At 43.0% G+C, this 18,238-nt stretch overlaps 2 protein-coding genes across 2 annotated transcripts; both read left to right on the forward strand.

Moving 5' to 3' along the window:
- The first annotated feature begins 185 nt into the window (after positions 1-185).
- LOC146610854 (uncharacterized) lies at positions 186-13,713 on the forward strand. Its single transcript, XM_085344954.1, has 9 exons — positions 186-847; positions 2,983-3,207; positions 3,867-4,025; positions 9,068-9,139; positions 9,229-10,329; positions 10,437-10,556; positions 12,034-12,083; positions 12,196-13,360; positions 13,558-13,713. The coding sequence occupies exons 1-9, from the start codon at positions 236-238 to the stop codon at positions 13,711-13,713; spliced, it is 3,660 nt and encodes a 1,219-aa protein (XP_085201080.1). The 5' UTR covers positions 186-235.
- A 1,565-nt stretch (positions 13,714-15,278) lies between these two features.
- Positions 15,279-17,444, forward strand: LOC146610855 (uncharacterized). Its single transcript, XM_085345249.1, has 2 exons — positions 15,279-15,475; positions 16,862-17,444. Exons 1-2 carry the CDS (start codon positions 15,348-15,350, stop codon positions 17,169-17,171), a joined length of 438 nt encoding a protein of 145 aa, XP_085201375.1. The 5' UTR covers positions 15,279-15,347; the 3' UTR covers positions 17,172-17,444.
- Positions 17,445-18,238: the final 794 nt, after the last annotated feature.

The following is an 18,238-nucleotide window of genomic DNA, read 5'->3' on the forward strand; positions in this document are numbered from 1 at the left end:
ATAAATGGAGAAAAAAAAGAAAAAGCAGAGAAAACGACCGGAAGTCCGTTCTAAGCTGCGGTAACGTGACACTGTGACTTCTTCTGTGAGTGCGCTTTGGCAAAGTTTCAGTGCTGAGGATGCAGAGCAGCTAGTCGGGTGTTCAGAGTCTGTGAGCTGTGAATTTTGATATTTTAACACTAGTTTAAAACTGTAATGATCATCTTAGATTTTCTGTTTAAAAGCTAAAGAGAAAATGACGAACAAAGACGGCGATAAGAGCCTGAAGACTGCACTCCGCAGCCAGAAACAAGCCAGGGCGCACCAAGAGAAGAAGGATCCATCCTCCAATGATGGCTCCTATTCAAAGGAGGCACAATTCACGGGTCAGTGCGACCCTGTGAAGGAGGTAAAAACTGCGGGACCGCAGGAAAAGAGAGCAGGGAAAGTGTCATCAGGTGTCAGCTCCGAGTGCCAGAGGAGCCCCGGCGCACAGAGGAAACTCTCCGACGCCAGCAACGCTTCGGAGGATTTGAGCAAAGACTCCGGCTGCCTGTCGGGGAAACTGTCCTCCTCGGACAGCAGCTCGGAAATCTCTGACTGCCCGTCGGACGGTAACAAGCACGACTCTGACTTAAGCTGGATAGACGGCAAAGCTTACGTGACCCCGGATAGCGAGGGCGCAGGCGACGGCAAACCGTGCGCAAAAGCGGCGAGAGATATCTGCGTTCTCCAGGCGGAGGCTGCCGCAGGGGGCTTTAGTTTGTTCAACTCCTCGGGGGCGTTTATGAATCTTATGATGGGGGAAACAACCGAAGACCTCGTCAGGGAATTGGAAGATCTGAGATCAGAGAACGAGTATTTGAAAGTAAGTTTGATCTAATTTGATTAATTAAATTAGCTTAATGCAATTAGCGAATTCAATTTGGTTTTCACGAAATGCAGCATCTACCTTTCTGTATAAACTCCGTGCATGTAGGTTTTGCTTGTTTATGAGAGCCTGTGAGTTTCTGTGGGAGGACCCTCAGCTCAACACCAGAGCCGATTTTCTGCAAATGTTTAGATCAGGCCAGTCTTCTTTAGTGAGCGCAGAGCAAGTGGCTCTAATACAAGAGTCAAAAGTCACTACTGACCTAAATAAATTATGGAACAAACCCACACTTACTCAGATTTTTACAGTAGCTGAGTAACTGCTGACTGAGCTGGTGATTAGATGAGTAACTCCTGACTGCAAGGGCATTTTATTGGTCCAACTGAGGAAATTACTCTGTAACTTGATGCAGCAGATCACCAGTTTGCAGGAATATATCTGGAAACTGGGGTTTGATTATAAATTGGTGGTTGCAGAGTTTTGTTAGTGGAGTACTGCTGAGCAAGTCCATCTACAAGCCCAATGGCAATGTCCGTTTTCCACTTTCACCTTTAAAGGGATGATCCACTTATTCAGAGCTGTACCTTGATAAAAAAAAAAAAGGTCATAATCGAAGCTGCTGATGTCCAGATATTCAGACTTTCTGAGTGTGAGTCAAGCTTTCTGAGAAAACGTTTCATGACTTAGAATATGCTGGAAACAACATGTACAAAAAATAGCCCCAAATCCCTCTTTCTGCCCTAGATGCTCACTTCTGTGACATAACTTCACCTTGTAAGTGCAGATTCAAACTGTGGTCATTAAAGTGATCAGACACTTTGAAGGGTACGTACAAAGCACAAAATGGCCATTTAGGCATCAAACTGGAAAATATAACAATTAGAGCTTAAGTCATAAATCAGTTAGTTAGGCTAATATTAGCCAATATGTTTTTTAATGAATATGTGTACAAAAATATTTTTTAAGTAATTTATACATGGCATTAACCCGTAGTTTGTCCAGTAGATAGGATCTTATTGTTTATAACACTCGAAGCATTGCTTGCAGCACATGTAGCAGAGTAGCATCCCAGCTGAGTAAAGAGTGAATCCATGTTTCACTTAGTTGTTTTCAGTCTCTAATGCCACCATAACACCTGGATTTAAGTTAACGGGGAAAATGGGAAAATATAACTTTCTGATATTCACAGTGTTGTGCAAAAGTCTGGAGCCTCATTTATTTATATTTTGCCTCTAAGTAGCCAGACATTCATGTAACGTTTTTCTTTGGACATTGGCTGCTTTTCTCTCTCAATTGTAGTCCAGTTCTTGTACCTGAGCATTTTCAGAGTTTTTTTTTAAAATTAATTAATTAATCTTTGTATGTTAACCCACAGAACACAAACCTATGAATCGATCTAGCAAGAAAAACATGCCTAACTCAAGAGATGAAACAGTATTGTGTCTACAGACCACATAGCAAAGAACCTGTTTTAAACTGTATATTTAGGCACTTTGTTACTAGCACCCTGTCACTCAAGCACATCATTTGTTCCAAATAATTTAGCTGATTCTATGAAAAATCTGTGCTAAAGATGAAACAGTTTGGCAGACATAAAATAGTATTTTTCCACTAACGAGGTGATTTCCAAACAACTAAAACTTGGCTTATCTCAGCATGGTGTACTGTAGGAGGGATGGGATGAGGGAAGGGTTAAGGAAGGAAGGAATACTCAAGGGAGAAAGATGAAGCAAGAGAAGAGGGAGGAAGGAAAAAGTAAGAAAGGAAGGAAGAAAAGAGTGGAAAGGAGGGAAGGAAGGAACAAGTGATGGAAGAGGGAAGGATGGAATAGATAAGAAAGGAAAAATCAACAAAGGAAGAAAGGAGGGAAGGAATGATGGAAGGAAGGGCAGGAAGGAAGAAAAAAGGGCACCACAAACAGGACAAGGAAAGAAAAAAGGGTAAGGAAAGAAAGCAGAATCAAAAGACAAGGAACAAAGGGAGTTAGGAAGGATGGAGGGAAGAGAAGAATTTGGAGGAAGGGGCCAAGGAAGAAGGAAAGGACTGGATGAAATAAGAAGGGAAAAGGGGAAGAAAGAAAGGAGAAAATGCCTTGACTCGTGGTTTAATTATTTCTGTGTCGTCTGTCCCAGGATGAGGTGGAGGAGCTGCGCTGTGAGATGCTGGAAATGCGCGACATGTTCCAGGAGGAGGAGATTTACCAGCTGCAGGAGCTGCGGCTGCAGCTGGAGCAGGCCAACAAGACGTGTCGCATCCTGCAGTATCGCCTCCGCAAGGCCGAGCGCCGCAGCATCCGAGTGGCTCAGACCGGACAGGTGGACGGGGAGCTGGTCCGGAGCCTGGAGCACGACATCAAGGTCAGAAAGTCGGGTGGTCTTTTTGCACAAACTCTCACTACCAACAGACTGTAATTAAGCTCCTTCTCTGAAAACTGACTCACCTAAAACATCAAAGTGAACTTTTACTGCAGAACCACAAACCTACTTTCATCACGGCGCGCTAAACGCTGATCGTGTTGTTCATACAGGCTTTAACCCTGAGTCATGGCTGTAAAGTACTCCCTGCTGTTCATCTGCACCACAAGAATGTCATTAGACTGAAAAGTTTTCATCATGCATCCTGTTTATATTTCTGTAGCATAATTACTGCGTGTGGTCGGCTGTTCTGCGTGAGGACTGAACGATAAAAGCAGAGTGATCGTAAGCAGAATCACCGTCGTTGAACTGAGGCAACCAGATTCTGTTTCTGTCAACCAGGCCAATGTGTGTGTGTGCGCACTATTGGATTCCTTACAGCCTCACCCTCCTTCGCCCCCTCCATCGACTCATGGCTCAGTTCCCGTCACAAGAATTTTCTTGTAAAAGTTTCTCGGCTTTAACCAAATCAACTGCTCTAAAGACTCACTCACTCAGAAAATAACACTCACGAGAAAACAAATAAACAGACAATCAAAAAAAAAAAAAACTTCATTCGCAGCACTTTTACTGTCTTAACCTACTTTGTGCTTCACCTGCAGGTTGCAAAGAGCGTGTCACTCCGCCTGTACAACGAGCTAGAGGCGGTGCAGAAGAAGAACTCCCACTTGGAGTGGGAAAACGAGGTGCTGCGTGAAAAGACTCAGGAACTGGAAGTGGCCAAGCAGGTCTTACAGACTGAGCTGGATAAAACCAGAGAGGTGAGCATTTTACATCAAAGACCCTTTGGTAAAAAAAAATATTAAATTTAATAAAGAATGTTTGAAGGAGACCTCAAAAGACAAAGGTCCTGCAGTTTTTTTAGAGACTGTCACCTTGGAAAAGTCCTGACCTGGACAATGTCTGTGTAAGTGTTCGAAACAGCTAGCACCACTTTTTACTCACCCTTTGAGATCTTCTTTTAACAGTCATATGATGCCAAATATTTGGAAAGCATTCATAAGTGTTCCTGGTCCCCTAAACCTTCAGGCCACAGAGGTTTTAGACCAGTCACTCTTACATGGTCATGAAATGACATCTGGTGAAGAGCCATGTAGCATTACAGCGTCTTACAGACCCCCCTGCACTTTGTCTACCAACTCTCTAGGGGGTTAGAAGACATACTTATTACATACTCTTCTAGGAAAACCAAAGACTGAAGCAGAATTTTTATTTATTTATTGACTTTTCGTCTGTGTTTGACAGCAGAAAAACTGCTGGAAGCAGAATTTTCCCTTCTGTCTTGTTTGGGTTTTTTGGATTGTTGATTTTCTTGGCAGCAGAACACTGCAGGTCAGAGTAGGAACTTTACTTTCAGAGAAAATGAGCAGACCACGAGCTTCCCTCAGGGTTGGGGGGGGGGGGGGGGGGGGGGGGACTCCTTTACACAATTTGTTGGTTTAAAAATATTTCCAAGAGACAAAAGCTCTGGTAGAAAGGCTGTAACAACAACCAATAAACTGCTGGGAACTGAAATGCTGAGTCTGCCTTATTGTACATGACGAGAGCCTTCCACTTACCTCCTCTTTTAAACTATTGATATCTGCAGGGTGATATTGCCCTCCTCTGTTCACAGGAAATAGCTCTAAAGGGTTTTATTCCTGAATGCATTACATTTCTAAATATTGGCAACACATTGGATGCCCTTTTTGACTGACAAAAACATCCTAAGGTGCAGTGAAAGTGTCTGTGTGCATGAAAATGTCACGTGATTTCCACTACAATCCAGTTTCCCTACGTGGACAAATAAATATATCAATCTAGAGGGAGGAGCTTAGCCATTCAGGCCTCAGAGTAGATCTGCACCAAAAGGAGCCAGTTGAGGTGGTTTGGACCTCCAACCAGGGCTCACTGGTGAGGTGGTACTGAAAGAAGGCCTCAGGGTAGACGAAGGATCAGGCTGCAGACATTACATCTCTCGGCTGGGTTGGGAACACCTTGGTGTCCCCCAGGAAGCCGTAGAGGAGGTGGATGGGAGAAGGAGATCATCTTAGACTGCTGCAACTGCAACCGGATGTTTGAGGTTCACGGTGCAGAATTTGATGATAGAAGGCACGCTGATTAAGTTTAACATGATGATTATCTTATTCTGGGCCTCTCAGTTCTTACTCTGTCTCTATCTGCTCCTCCCCTTATAAAACAACTTTCTTCTGATTGGCTAACCTTCTGTTTTTGAGGGGCAGCCAATCAGAAGAAAGTTGTTTTGTGGGGCTGGGATCATATTAAGGATATCCATTCTGAGTGACATCATACAGAGCTAAAAATAAAAAGAGACCTCTTGAAACCAAATGCTTGGTTTCATACTGTTACACTGTAACAGCATGTATGACAGAAAAAAGAAAGGAAAACTAGATCCTCTTTAAAAGCTTTGAATTTTCACACTAGATCCTTAATTCATGGATGGTGTGGAGGGAATTTTAAGCCTTAGGTGGCGTACATAGTAACAAACAGCTCTTGTTTATGGTCTCATTACTGACCTTGGGACAGACTTGACTGTTAACTAAATTATTATGACCTGGAGCTGAAAATGAGATTGAAACGAGTGCACAGATCTGTCAATCAGACATGACAAATCTAATCGAATTGATTAAATTAAAAAAGAAACTTCTTTAAAATCTCTCAAGAGCTGCTGATAATTGCAAAAGGGGGTTCTTCATACACCTCAATGTGTGTCTTTAAGGGATGTGTGTATTTAGGTCAACCTTGAGAGAAACATAAACTTTCATCGCTCGGGTCAGGCATCCTCCTTTCCATTACCCTGCACAGCTGCACCCATCCAGACAGCTGTCCCCCTCATCCCTCTGTCACCCTGATGTCAGGTGACACACGATCCCAGTGCAGATCACTTATATGAGCGGAGGGCTCGGCCGGCAGCTGCCTGGTGCCGGGGATGGGCGAAGCAGCCTGGTATGCTGAACTCCAGGCACAGCTGACATCGTCGGCTGACAGGGCAGAAAAAAAAAGTAGAGAGATTACAAAAATAGACTCACTTTCTTTTTCTTACTGCTCTTATTAAGCTTGGATAAATCTGGATGAGTGTGTATTAGGGCATCAAGAAAGGAGGGTGTTGGTTGGTGCACAGACATACTGACCTACAGCCATCACTCAGCACGCTTTGATCAAACTTCAGCCTCCACACCCCATCCACCTTTTCTTCTGCCTCCTTTGAGCACCAGTGTGCACTCCAGTGACACGTGTGCGGTTTAATCCAGGATTCGGTGCTTTGGCACGAGCTCAGTCTGCTCCACTCATCTGAGACAGCTGCTAGTCCCTTTGATCCCAACAGGGAAATCCACTTAGATTACCCAATCTAACCAGCAAAAAAACACAGCATGGATATATTGTGAAGGAGGGTGAGTATGCCAGAAATTCACTCTGCTGCCCGATGTTTTTGAGGCTGTTTGAGTTAAACGTAAATGTGTAGCTGCACAAGCTGAGCATAGACTTGTAGTAAGAGGACAAAAGCTGAAACAAAGACAATAATTTTACAGTTAAAGAAATATTACCATTTAATTCCATCTTTACTTATTAGGAACGACAAATTTCCGGTCACAGTAACCCAAATCTATTGAGCCTCCATGCCCACCGGCCTTGAATTCAAAAAGTGTAACTCCCTCTCTGTGTTTGCTCCTTCTAGCCTGACTATTATTAACAAAGTGAAATCCTGTCGAGTGTTTAAGAGGAAGACAATGCTGCCTGACAGAAGCTTACATTCCTGACATACTCAGACCTACAAACTGACTCAAGTAGAGACGGGAAGAACTCGGAGGAGAGAAAATGTCACATTTAGCGCCTTTTAGGCATCTCTGAGAAGTAGTGCAAGAGCATGATGAATACTTACTTAAAGGATTAGCTAAACATTTTGGGAAATATGCTTATTTGCTTTCTTGCCGAGAAGATCAGCACGACTTTCATGCCTGCAGAGGTTTGTAAATCCTTCTACAAGCATTTTTAAAGCTTATTAATTAGCATTTTATAACTAATTTGTTTAATTTACACAGAAAATAACAGAAGAATGAACTTGTTGTGGTTAGCAAGTCTCCAGGAAGTCGTGGTGTCCAGCTCATAAACTGATGTTACACAAACATCATGTAAATTTAGAATCTATAAACATGCTATACCCTCTCACTGAACAAATTTTAGTGTGTTATTAATTTTCTTATGTAATCATCAGAAACAAATGTTGAACTATTCCTTTACCTGCCTTTATATTTTTAAATTAAACTTCAGATTTGTCTTTTCCTTGTTTTCAGTGATGTAAAGAGCAAGAAACTAAGTACAGCCTTACTGGTTCTATAGGAATTAAGAGGGACAGTAGGAGCCAGGTGCTATTAATCAAATGTAAGTGATTGATTGATGATCAGCACGCTATAAAAGCAGAGGTTTTGATAGTTTGCTGTTCTGGACCTTACAGGTATGTTAACAAAATGCCAAAGTATTGTAGGCAAATTTCTGCCAATTTGCCGTGCAGTTGGAGGGAATTTGTTGGGACAACCAAGGTCAGACTGAGCAACGCTCATGAAACTACAAAAAACCTAGAAGCTACAGACTCTACGGGCCTCAGTTGGTATGTCAAGTTCAAGTTTGTAACAGTAAAATCAGAAAAAGGCTGAACAAGTACCGAGAGTTGCTGGGAAAAATCACCTTCTTTGTAAAAATGACACAGCAGCATGGCTTAAACTTCTGGAACAATGTGCTTTGGACAAATGAGACCAGTTTGGAGATGTTTGGTCATAATTCACAGCCAAACACAGCAGATCAGCACAAACACCTCATACCAGCTGTCAGCACAGTGGTGAGGAGCGATGACGTGAACTTGTTCTGCAGTCACTAGATCTGTGCACCATCGACCACGAACTCCTCAAACATGAGGCCACCTGTCCGACAGCTAAAACACAGAAGCACATCTACAACACACTGACTGAAGAAAAGAATCAAGGTTACGATGGCCGAGTCAGAGTCCAGACCTCAACATGACTGAAATGCTGTTGAATGTTAACGGAGCAAAAGTGAATCCCCGCAAACCTCAAAGAACTGAAGCGACTTTGTAAAGAAGAGGGGGCCAAAAGTCATGTGAGAGACATGCGAAACACCGTTACACTGTTACTTCAAGTTACTGAATGAAGTTATTGCAACCCCCACTGACCTGCTGTTCAAATCAGTCAATGAGAGGAAAGTTGGCCTGCGTTCTTTCTCATGTCCAGCAGGAGGTGACTCCCCTGGTTTTAATAAAAATAATAATAATTTTGTGTAGAAATATCTAAAAAAAATTTAAAAAGATTCTTTGGCTAACTTTCTTGATGAGTTTATGGTTTTAGTCTGTAGTTCTGTAGCCAAGTTCTTATTTAATACAGTTAGATGAATTATAAATCAGGCAAAGCTACTGTTGGAGTCAAAGGACAAAAATATGGAGCTGGAAATGTTCATCATCAATGTAATGTAGAAAAAGTTTTTTTCTTTAATATGTTTATTAAATTTCACACAGTTGTGGTTAAAACCAAAAACCAAAAGAAAGAAAGAAACATAAACACAAAGACGTCTCGATGCATTCTTAATCATCAAGGTAAGGACATTTAGTTTTGCAGACTGAAGAAGTCACTTGGATGAAGGACGAAACATTTCTCCCACTAAACAGCTACGTCCAGATGAACAGAATCGACTTTTTGGGACAAATACAAAGAAGTTCGCTCCAGAAAATCTTAACCTAGTAAACTATCACTGTTTGTCTTGTGTGTGTGATCAAACTCTTATTTTTATTTCTTAGAGCTCTTTGAAGAAGAAAAGCATCAGATCGACGGCCAGCAGGGCAGAGAAGAGGCTCTCTCAGCAGATTGAGGTTTGTATATTTGTTTCTAAACATGGCTGCATCCGTGAGTTATTTCATGTCATCATGACTGTCGTCACTGCTGTTTGATTTGCCAAAAGGATGACAGCGCCGATCTCAAGTGCCAACTCCACTTTGCCAAAGAGGAATTAGCTCTCATGTGCAAGAAGCTCACCAAATTGGTATCAGAGAGTGAGGTGATGCGCGAGGAGCTGGCCAAATACCGCTCAGCCTACGGTGACGTGGACGCCGCCCAATCACCTGAAGGCAAGCAAAGCTACGCCCACGCCAGGGAGGCGGAGGTCAAAGTTCATCTTAAACTGGTGGAAGAGGAGGCCACACTTCTGAGCCGGCGCATCGTTGAACTGGAGGTGGAGAACCGTGGTCTGCGAGCAGAAATGAGCGACCTCAGGGAGAAAATTGGAGGTGGAGGAGGAGGGGAAGAGCCAGATGAAGAGAATCGGGATGTTTCGGAGGGAAATATGACAGCGAGTGTTGCGATGAAGGACACAGATGGAAAGGAGAAAAGCATAAAAATGGGACCCGTGATGTACGAGCTGGGTCAGGATGAAGGGTCAGAGAAAAGAAAAGGCGATGAGGAGACTGAAAGGATGATCACTCGAGAGGGTCCTGTGGGAGGCGAGTGGGATCCCTCAGACAGTCAAGAGAGTGATGACAACAAAAAACTCCAAGAGATGACTTTGAAGGACTACGAAGCTCTGCTTGCTCTCAGAGACCATGCCTGCATTTTGAGTTCAGCCATACAGCTCCTGATTACATCACCCAAAAATGGCCACAGCTCGTCTCCCTCGCGCACGTTCGCCTCGCCAATAGACTGTAACGGAAAGGCACAGAAGATTTCTCTGAATGAGGCTTTGGAACTTTTAGAGGCGATGCTGTTGGCTTTCATCGGGCGGGTGGAGATGCTTCTAACAGCCAAAGATACACAGTTAAACTCAGTTAAGAAGGTCTGGGACTCCTACAGTTTCCCTTTCCTCTGTGGAAATCCTGACGTGGAGTCAGAGAGTAAGCAGGAGTGTGGAGAGCCGAAGAAGACAGAAAAACAAACGAGGAAAGCACCTTCTGTTCAATGGGGCCTCGGTGAGAAGTGCAGGGATCCAAGAACGCAGCTTTCATTGCAGATTCTTTGGATCCTCCATCAGTGGTGTCAAGTCAAAGGACCTGACATAGAAGGAAAACAGGTACAGTGAAAGATGGCATAAATAAACTCTGCTCATGCTCATTATGACACTTAAAAAAACACGCAAAGCTGTCGAATATTCAAATATATTTGGGCTTTTTTATTCAGGATAGAGAGAAAGCAATGTCAGTGCTGAAAGGATTGTTGCAAGACCTCGCTGCAGAGCTTCAGGATGAGCGGATTGAATGTGACAGTAAGGCCAAGGCCACGCCGGGCAAGCCAGCTGAGGTAAGGATGGTGTTTACGCCTCAGGCATGTGTGCCCCGCTGTGTGTGAGGCTGTGTGTGAGGTTGCGTGATACAGCGGGAAGTCCTGCCGATGATCTGTCTCCCTGGCCTTGTGTCCGCCTGACAGTCGGTTCAGCGGGCATCATGAAAACACTCATGCCAGAGTATTTAGGCTAATCTTTTGAAGGGGGCTGCAGCCAAACAGGACAGGCATTTTCAAACATGCAGCACGAAAACGCTCAAACGATTCTCTGCAGTCCTTCAAGTTCTCCTGAATGATCATTTCCATCTCCTTTGTTATTCAATAAAGAAAAGCAGTTTCGATGCACAGCATGATTTAGGATCAGATTTATTATTTCAACAGTTTTTTTCCTTCTTAACCCACTGACTGGACTGTAATCCCTATTTTACTCTTAACTCTTTTACTTAACATTTAGTTTGAAGTGATGAAAAAAATAAAGACTCTACAGGCTCTCCAGCAGCTTTATTAGGCTTTATTGAAGACTTATTGGAGCCTATATGTCTCTGGGGTTATCTCTGTTATGAGTTTACAATGCTTTGTCCAGATAACGAACAGCAAATTCAAATGTTTCTGAAGGTTTGGTTAGTTAATAACACAGACGTGCCAAAATACCAAACAACTATAGATGCGTGATATTAATTATTAAACCCTAACGTAATTGTTAGTGTTAAATTATCAAGAGCAAATAAGGGGAAGCGACGGAAACATTATTGATTTTGCAGACAATGGGCTTTAAAGCGACAGTTCACCCAAAAGAGACAGCTTAGATTTTTTTGTGTCAGCTGCCCAGTTTTGGAGCACTGACGCTCACATCGCGGCAAAACAAAGCATCAACACTTCTTTGCAGAAATCATGGCCTGGTTTCTCATAAATATCCAGGACCCTTGTTGTGAGCAGTGGTTTTTAGATGTTATATAATTTTATATTATTTCCCCCTAAAATAAGGTTTAAAAAGCTTTTTTTTTCTTGCAAGTTTCACTCTTACACCACATTCAATTAGATGACAATATAGCTTTAATAATGAGAGTGGCCACATGATCAACACCAACCACAAAAGTAAAGTTAAGTTCACCTTACATCCGGTTAGCCATGCAAGCATCAATAGAACAGTAGAATCTGACTGACAGCACAAGGTTAAAACTGTGTAAACCTCAACTGTGCAAGCATCTGTGAAACAACATGATTGGTTCTTTTGTCTCCCAGTGGTGATTGGCTATTTTGTAGAAGGATCAGGACCACTGCAACTTTCACCATTTCACATTTCTGTCTCTTTTAATCATCGTGTCAGATGCTCTGTTTGTTCTGTACAGTGACGCAGTGGCGGATGAACACACTAAAGAGAAATAGTCCCTACATAAAATTGCTTACAACAAGTTTGTGCATTTTTTTCTTGGGTTTTAGTTTCTGAAGTATCTGACGTAATGTTTGGTGACATTTTCCTTCTCTCTTGGCTCAGCGTCGTGTTGGGGGTGTTTTTCAATGTGGTCGACACCGTGAAGCTGACAGGTCTGTGTTGTTCCACAAACTGTCATATGTTTTTCATAAGTTCACTGAAGTTGTAACTCATACATCACCTGGTGTCTTTGTGGTTTTTTTACAAAAAAATCTGAACCTGCAGCTCGACAGGAAAAAGACTCAGACGGCAGTTTCCTCCGTGCAGCTCTCAGAGGAAGAACTGGTGCTATCTGAGCCAAGAGGCTGCCCAGCTTGACCGAGAGGACCCAGTTAAGACGTGGGACCATCTAATCATGCCGCTTAGCTTCCCTGATCTTGACTTTGAGCAGATGTCCTTGGACAGAAGCCATACTGCTCCAGAGAAGTCTACCGTCCGCATCTACTACAGCCCCCCGTCAGCCCGCAGAGTCCAGCTGGCTCAGCTGAAGCAAAGCCCAGACAGAGGATCCGTGGACACGCCCTCTCCCTGGTGCACGCCGCCAACCTCCTTCTCACAGCTCTGTCTGGGCTCATCTGCCAATCTGAGCGATGACATGAAGGAAATGACAGCCGGCTGGAGGCAGAAGCGTCAAGACAGCCCACAGGAAAAGAGAGAAAGATTAGCAGGCCGGGGATGGGTGGATGTGTCCTGCTCCGGTACTCAGACCCATATGAAACCACAGATGGTGAGTGTTGGTCAGCAGACAGATGCGACTCAAGGGTTGAGCACCACGAGAAGCAGTCCTTCTCGGGCCCTGAACTCCCCTCTGGTCTCTGCCCGCTCTCACCACATCTCTGCCTCACTGGAGGGCATAACAGGCCGAGGGGAGAGGTCCAGACACTCCACCTCCTCACCTAAACTGTACCGAAGACAGTCTCTCCCCTCTCCCTCCAATCTGAGCTCCCCCTCCTCTGCATCTACCTCTAGAGATCGATCTCTGTGGAACCTGGCACATCAAAATCAGTCCGGCCTCGCGTGGACTCGACAAACCAGCTCCCGAGCAGGTGCTGGGCAGAGCCACGGCTCCCTGAGCAACGCCAAGCTGCCCGCCAAGTCCACCGGAGCCAACCGGTACGGCTTGGTGACAGAGTTCCTGCGTAGGGTGAGCGGGCGGGCAGACAAACCAGTGCCGGGGTCAGGGCAGAAAGCTAAAAGTAGCACGAGGAACCTGGAACGCGTTCCAACGAGGCCTCCCGCCGCCCCGCTCAACAGGAACGACAGCGTGACCAGGATCGTTAACCAGAGGTTCATGAAGCAGAGAGAGGAGGCCACCAAAGTCCAGAAGGAGGAGAAGGGAAGCAGCCTGAACCAGGGTGTCAAAAATGGCCTGAGCACCGTCACAGCAGAGGTGAGTGGAAATTATACAAATTATATTATATAAATACAGACAGGGCTCCCACCAGTTCCTCATACATTCATCTCATTATACAAAACACAGACCATGCTTGATATTAGCATCCTCTGCCCCATCATAACAACATATTAATGACAGAATATAAGACCAGCAGGTCCAAGTCAATACGTTTCTTCTCTCCGTTTGACCAGGAGAGGAGCTACGAGTGTAGCTCCAGCAGCACGCTCACCTTCTGCTTCGCCCGTCCGTCTCGCTCCACGCAGAAACAAACATCAAACCCGACCAAACTCCAAAGGCACAGGTACTCGCCTCCGGTCAGAGCAGCTGCAGACTCCACCTGCAGCTGAACATGATGGGAAACGGCAGCTTTCACACTGACACCACAGACAAATTTAGTTTGTAGGCTCGAAAATGTAAATTCAGCTTTTCGTGGGATGTTTAGGAGAGCTTTGAGAAAACTCATAGAGCTTTTGGTGCAATTAAAGTCACTCATCTTCTTTCACAGATGGGCTTAACCCTTAATTCACTTGCTTATAATTAATTTTGTAATATCTTTACTGTATTTTGTAGATAATAACTTTATGTTATATTCAATAAACAACAAGTTGATTGTGATCTTGTGCGTGTGTTGATTTCACCCTGGTTTCATTTGAGCTTCAGAAACTGGTTGCCTCTGCAGTAACCGGCTCCTTCAGGGCAGGGCTGCTGGTTGTTACGTCACATGCTCAAAAAAGAAAACCGCTAAGATGATAATAAGATTTCCTCGCTTGTCGGGACCATGACCCAACCTCGGTTCCTCTCTCTTTAATTGACACATTAAAAAAAACTGAACTGAGCTCATCAAAGATAACTTAAAAATAAAAATGTGTGTTAGCGGCAGCAGGTCTGGCTTTCCTGGAGCAGATCAGCTGCAACACTTCCTCCTTCAGCTGGCAGCCGGCCAATGATGGTGGTGGTCAAGGACAGGGCAGAGGAGGAGGTGCGCAATCACACGGGGGTCACATTTCTGCTAACAACATGTGTTCATCCTCTGTTACCCACAGTACATACACAGCAGTGTCGGCTACGTCCCAAAAGAGTTCAGACGTAATCCACCAGACACAAAATACTCAAAAACACACATGAAAGATTTAAAAAATGCAAAAAACAAATGGTAGAATAACTGCATTTGAGTTTTTAAATGCATTTCTTGCTGTGCAAAAAACAACCCTGCTAAACTCCAATCGATTTGTCTAAGAAATTCTTCATATCCTGTCAATTTGTTTTACCTAATTTGATTACTTGCCTATTTCCTCTGGGAATTCACATTGCTTCACTACACATTATGTTCCTGCAGCAGTTTTTAGTGCTTTCTAGCTAACATTCTGGCTCCAGTGAATGCATCTGGAGCAATTTGAGGGTAAGTGTATTGCCCAAGGTTACTTTGGCATGCAGAGTAAGTAGTAGATGACTTGCTTTACCTTTGAGCCACAGCCAGCCCAACATCCAATCTCATTTACATTTTACATACACTTTACATTTTTATCATAGTCTACATATATTATACTACAGATTATTCTTAGTTACCTAGATTAAATGTGAAAGATATGTATTAAGGTTTTTTTTTCTTCCTATTTGGTTCACATATTCCTAATTTAACAACCTAACAGCAAATAAAGTGGTAAAAATTTGCATGTTGAGTTAAAATGCTTTAATCTCACAGCACTTCTGTATGTGCACTGTGTAACTGCTACCATTTGTACCTGAATAAATGATGGGAACGCCTCTTCCAGCTTTCCTTCGCCCTCATTTTGACTTTGTGGTGCAGTACTGAGACTCACCTGCAGGGGCGCTGCAGCTCATAGCCCTGTTGTTTTGGCCGGGATGTGTTCCCTCTTTGCTGACGCTTGTTGTTACCGGAGGCGGACAGGTCTGCAGCTGCAGGTGTTTTGGTGTTACTTTAGATCAGCTGAGGATGAAGAGTCGGTTATGCTGAGTGAATATGGAGCTCGTTTTTACACGGTTTGACTCGTTTGACTTTGAGGCGGATCAGCGGTTTGTGGACGGTCTGAAGTCCGTAAACAGAACCGAAACCGACCTGCTGGACCTGAAACTGTTCTTCTACAACAGGTAGGAAACACCTGGATCACCCGGTTAATCATTTATGTGTTTATCTACACCCCAGTGTGCACTGATTAGATTGATTAAAAACGAGAAAGTAAAAGCGTTTGAGATTCACGTTAAAAATGTTGTTTTCTGGTTTACTACATTACAGAATGAAAAGTGTTTTGCGCTCCATCCCAGTTTCATGGTTACTGTTAGGATTTTACATCAATGGCAGAATAAACCAGCTGCGCACATACAGCACTTTACCTTTATCTCTGTACGCCTCACATTGGATTACAAGTCAGTCAAGATGTGACTCAACTGCAGACTTTCAGCTTTAATTCAAAGTTTGTTTTTTGTAGTTTTAGCTGTTATTGAATTATGCAAAGTCCCCATTTTCCAAGGCTCAATTTGTAATTGGGCAACTGACTAAGAAGCAGTCTGTCGCCCTGATGAGGCCTGTTGTCTTATTTCATGACAAATGAAGCGAACAAAATATCTGATATTGATTCAACGTGTTTAATTAGTATTTTTATAGCTGCATTTTTAAATAAGAGTCCCAAAGAGATGTCAGTTTCCAAGTGAGAGACTCCATCATTAGGCTGGAAGACGAGATAAACCTATCAGAGAGAGCTAAAACTGTAGAAGTGGTCAAACCGAATAATCTGGGCCATTCTTTAAAAAGGAATGAAGGAATGCGTTGTCCAGCTCGGCATCACCAGAATTATTTCCATGGTTAAGATAAATAATAATATTCAAAGCAGTTCTGATGTCAGGATTATTAGAAATTAAAGAAAAGCAGGACATCCTCGCACTGGAGAAGCTGGAACTGAGAAGAGTTTGCATCTGTGCTTGAGAAACTGCAGACTAATTAATTTGGTGTTACCCAGCATGTTTAGTTTTGTTAATGCAACTCTCCAATGATTTAGTGGAGAAGTGTCTTTGAGGACCTCATGTTTCAACTTGACCCTCTAAAGCCAGAGTCATGAAACATTTGCTAGAATTTTAACCTGAGTGTTTATTGAACCCTTTGATGGATTTAGAAGAAATTAAAAAAAAAAAAAAAATCTATTTGCACAAATGAGTTTGTATTTTTTTACTACAATTTTCCAAAGCACTTTTTTTTTAAAATACAAAGAGATTAGTGTGATTTTTTTGTAACCCTAATGACGTAGAGGTCTCAAAAACTTATATCAGATACGATACACTTCCAAGGTTAAAGATGGTAATCGAGTGAATACAAGGCTCTGCTTTTCCATTGTACCTTGTTAAGATCAATAATCAGCAGTGAATGCGTTAAAGCATTTTGTGATATTTACCTTAATGCCCAAACTTTTTTTTTTTTAATGCCACCCTTCCAAAGAAACAAAATATCAAACACAAACCTCTATTCCCGTTGTCCCCTCACAGGTTTGTCGAGCCCATCGACCGAGCCGGCTACAAACAGTGGAGCTCTTCTTCCGGTATGAGAGGCTGCCCTGTTGAGAAGCTGGACCAGACGGCGTCGTCACATTCAGACTCTGAACTCACAGCAGAAACTTCTGAACCCACAGAGACAAAGCAGCTCTCCTTTGCAGAGGTGATGCAACTGGTTCAGGAGGGAAAGGAGGTTCCCGGAGTGACAAAAGTGGACATAGAGCCGAGCAACCAGAATCCCACTCCCTCTACAATGGAGCGGATGTTAAAACCCTGGGAAACCGCATCATCATCCCCGGAGTGACCTCTGACTCTTTACAGCACTGTGTAGATAAAACTCATAATAAAAAGTATGAAAGGTTGCATTGCAAACAGCCTGCTGTTGTTACAACTGCAGAGCAACAGTCATGTCCCCACAGCAGTCCAACATAAACATACGTACAGCTTGTCATACAAAACAGATCTACATGTCCTACACAGTCACCACTAGAACAGATGGAGTAAATGAAATCTGTGTCTGTTGGTGTTTTCTTTGGAGAAGCTAAACTTTCATTTAATGGAAGTAACTAGAAATCTGTGGTCTGAGGTGTCAGAATGATGGTCTGTGGCTCTGAGAGGAGCCAAATTTCATATACAGTTGTTGTTAAAAGTTTCATTTGGAGCTTTTAATGATTTATTCGAACTGTCCTTTTTCCAGAGTTGAATGATTTTACAGCAAACATCTTTAATTACTTCAAAACAAGATTGGGAGCACGCGTAACTGCAGCAGCTGTGGGTAAAATACTCTCACAGCACAACTTGACAATTTTCTAGTTTGCTCCCATTTTTAAAAACACAAAAATAATAAAAGTGGATTGGTTGGGTGGTTTTGGGTTTGAATGAACCAGCTGATCTGCCTGTGCAGGTTCTCACTCATAGTCCAAGAACCTGCTTATTGGGTTAACTGGTGACTCTAATGTGACCATGACTGGTTGTCTCTGTGATGGATTGGTGACCTTTCGAGTGTGTACCCCACCTCTCGTCTCATGACCTGTTCAGCAGTGCTTAATTGGATAAGTGGAGAAGATGGATTTAAAGATTGCTGCAATTCAGTTTGCATTAGTTGGTGTACTGCAAGCATTTCAGATTATTATGGATTTGACTATTTGAGAAAAAATATGAATGGAATAATTCATCTTTTGGTATTAAAGTTATATTTTAATTGGGTGGTGTTATTGTTTAATTGGGCATGAAACAACACAAAAATGTGTGAGGCAAAGTTTTCAAGACGTGGCTTTGGAAGTCCATCTTGAGGACATAATGGTTTCAGACCCACATTGACAGCATCTGTTATTATTAAAGAGCCCATTGTAAATGTTATGAATTCTCTTT

This window comes from Diplotaxodon limnothrissa, linkage group LG20 (assembly GCF_057381915.1).
Source record: "Diplotaxodon limnothrissa isolate DT_005_m linkage group LG20, D_limnothrissa_male_GT1.1, whole genome shotgun sequence".
NCBI classification, from domain to species: domain Eukaryota; kingdom Metazoa; phylum Chordata; class Actinopteri; order Cichliformes; family Cichlidae; genus Diplotaxodon; species Diplotaxodon limnothrissa.

Coding starts and splice junctions, on each gene's coding strand:
- LOC146610854 (XM_085344954.1), top strand. CDS start 236: ATGACGAACAAAGACGGCGATAAGAGCCTGAAGACTGCACTCCGCAGC. Junction 3,208..3,866: donor GCCTGGAGCACGACATCAAG/GTCAGAAAGTCG, acceptor CTTCACCTGCAG/GTTGCAAAGAGCGTGTCACT. Junction 4,026..9,067: donor AGCTGGATAAAACCAGAGAG/GTGAGCATTTTA, acceptor TTTATTTCTTAG/AGCTCTTTGAAGAAGAAAAG.
- LOC146610855 (XM_085345249.1), top strand. CDS start 15,348: ATGGAGCTCGTTTTTACACGGTTTGACTCGTTTGACTTTGAGGCGGAT. Junction 15,476..16,861: donor AAACTGTTCTTCTACAACAG/GTAGGAAACACC, acceptor GTCCCCTCACAG/GTTTGTCGAGCCCATCGACC.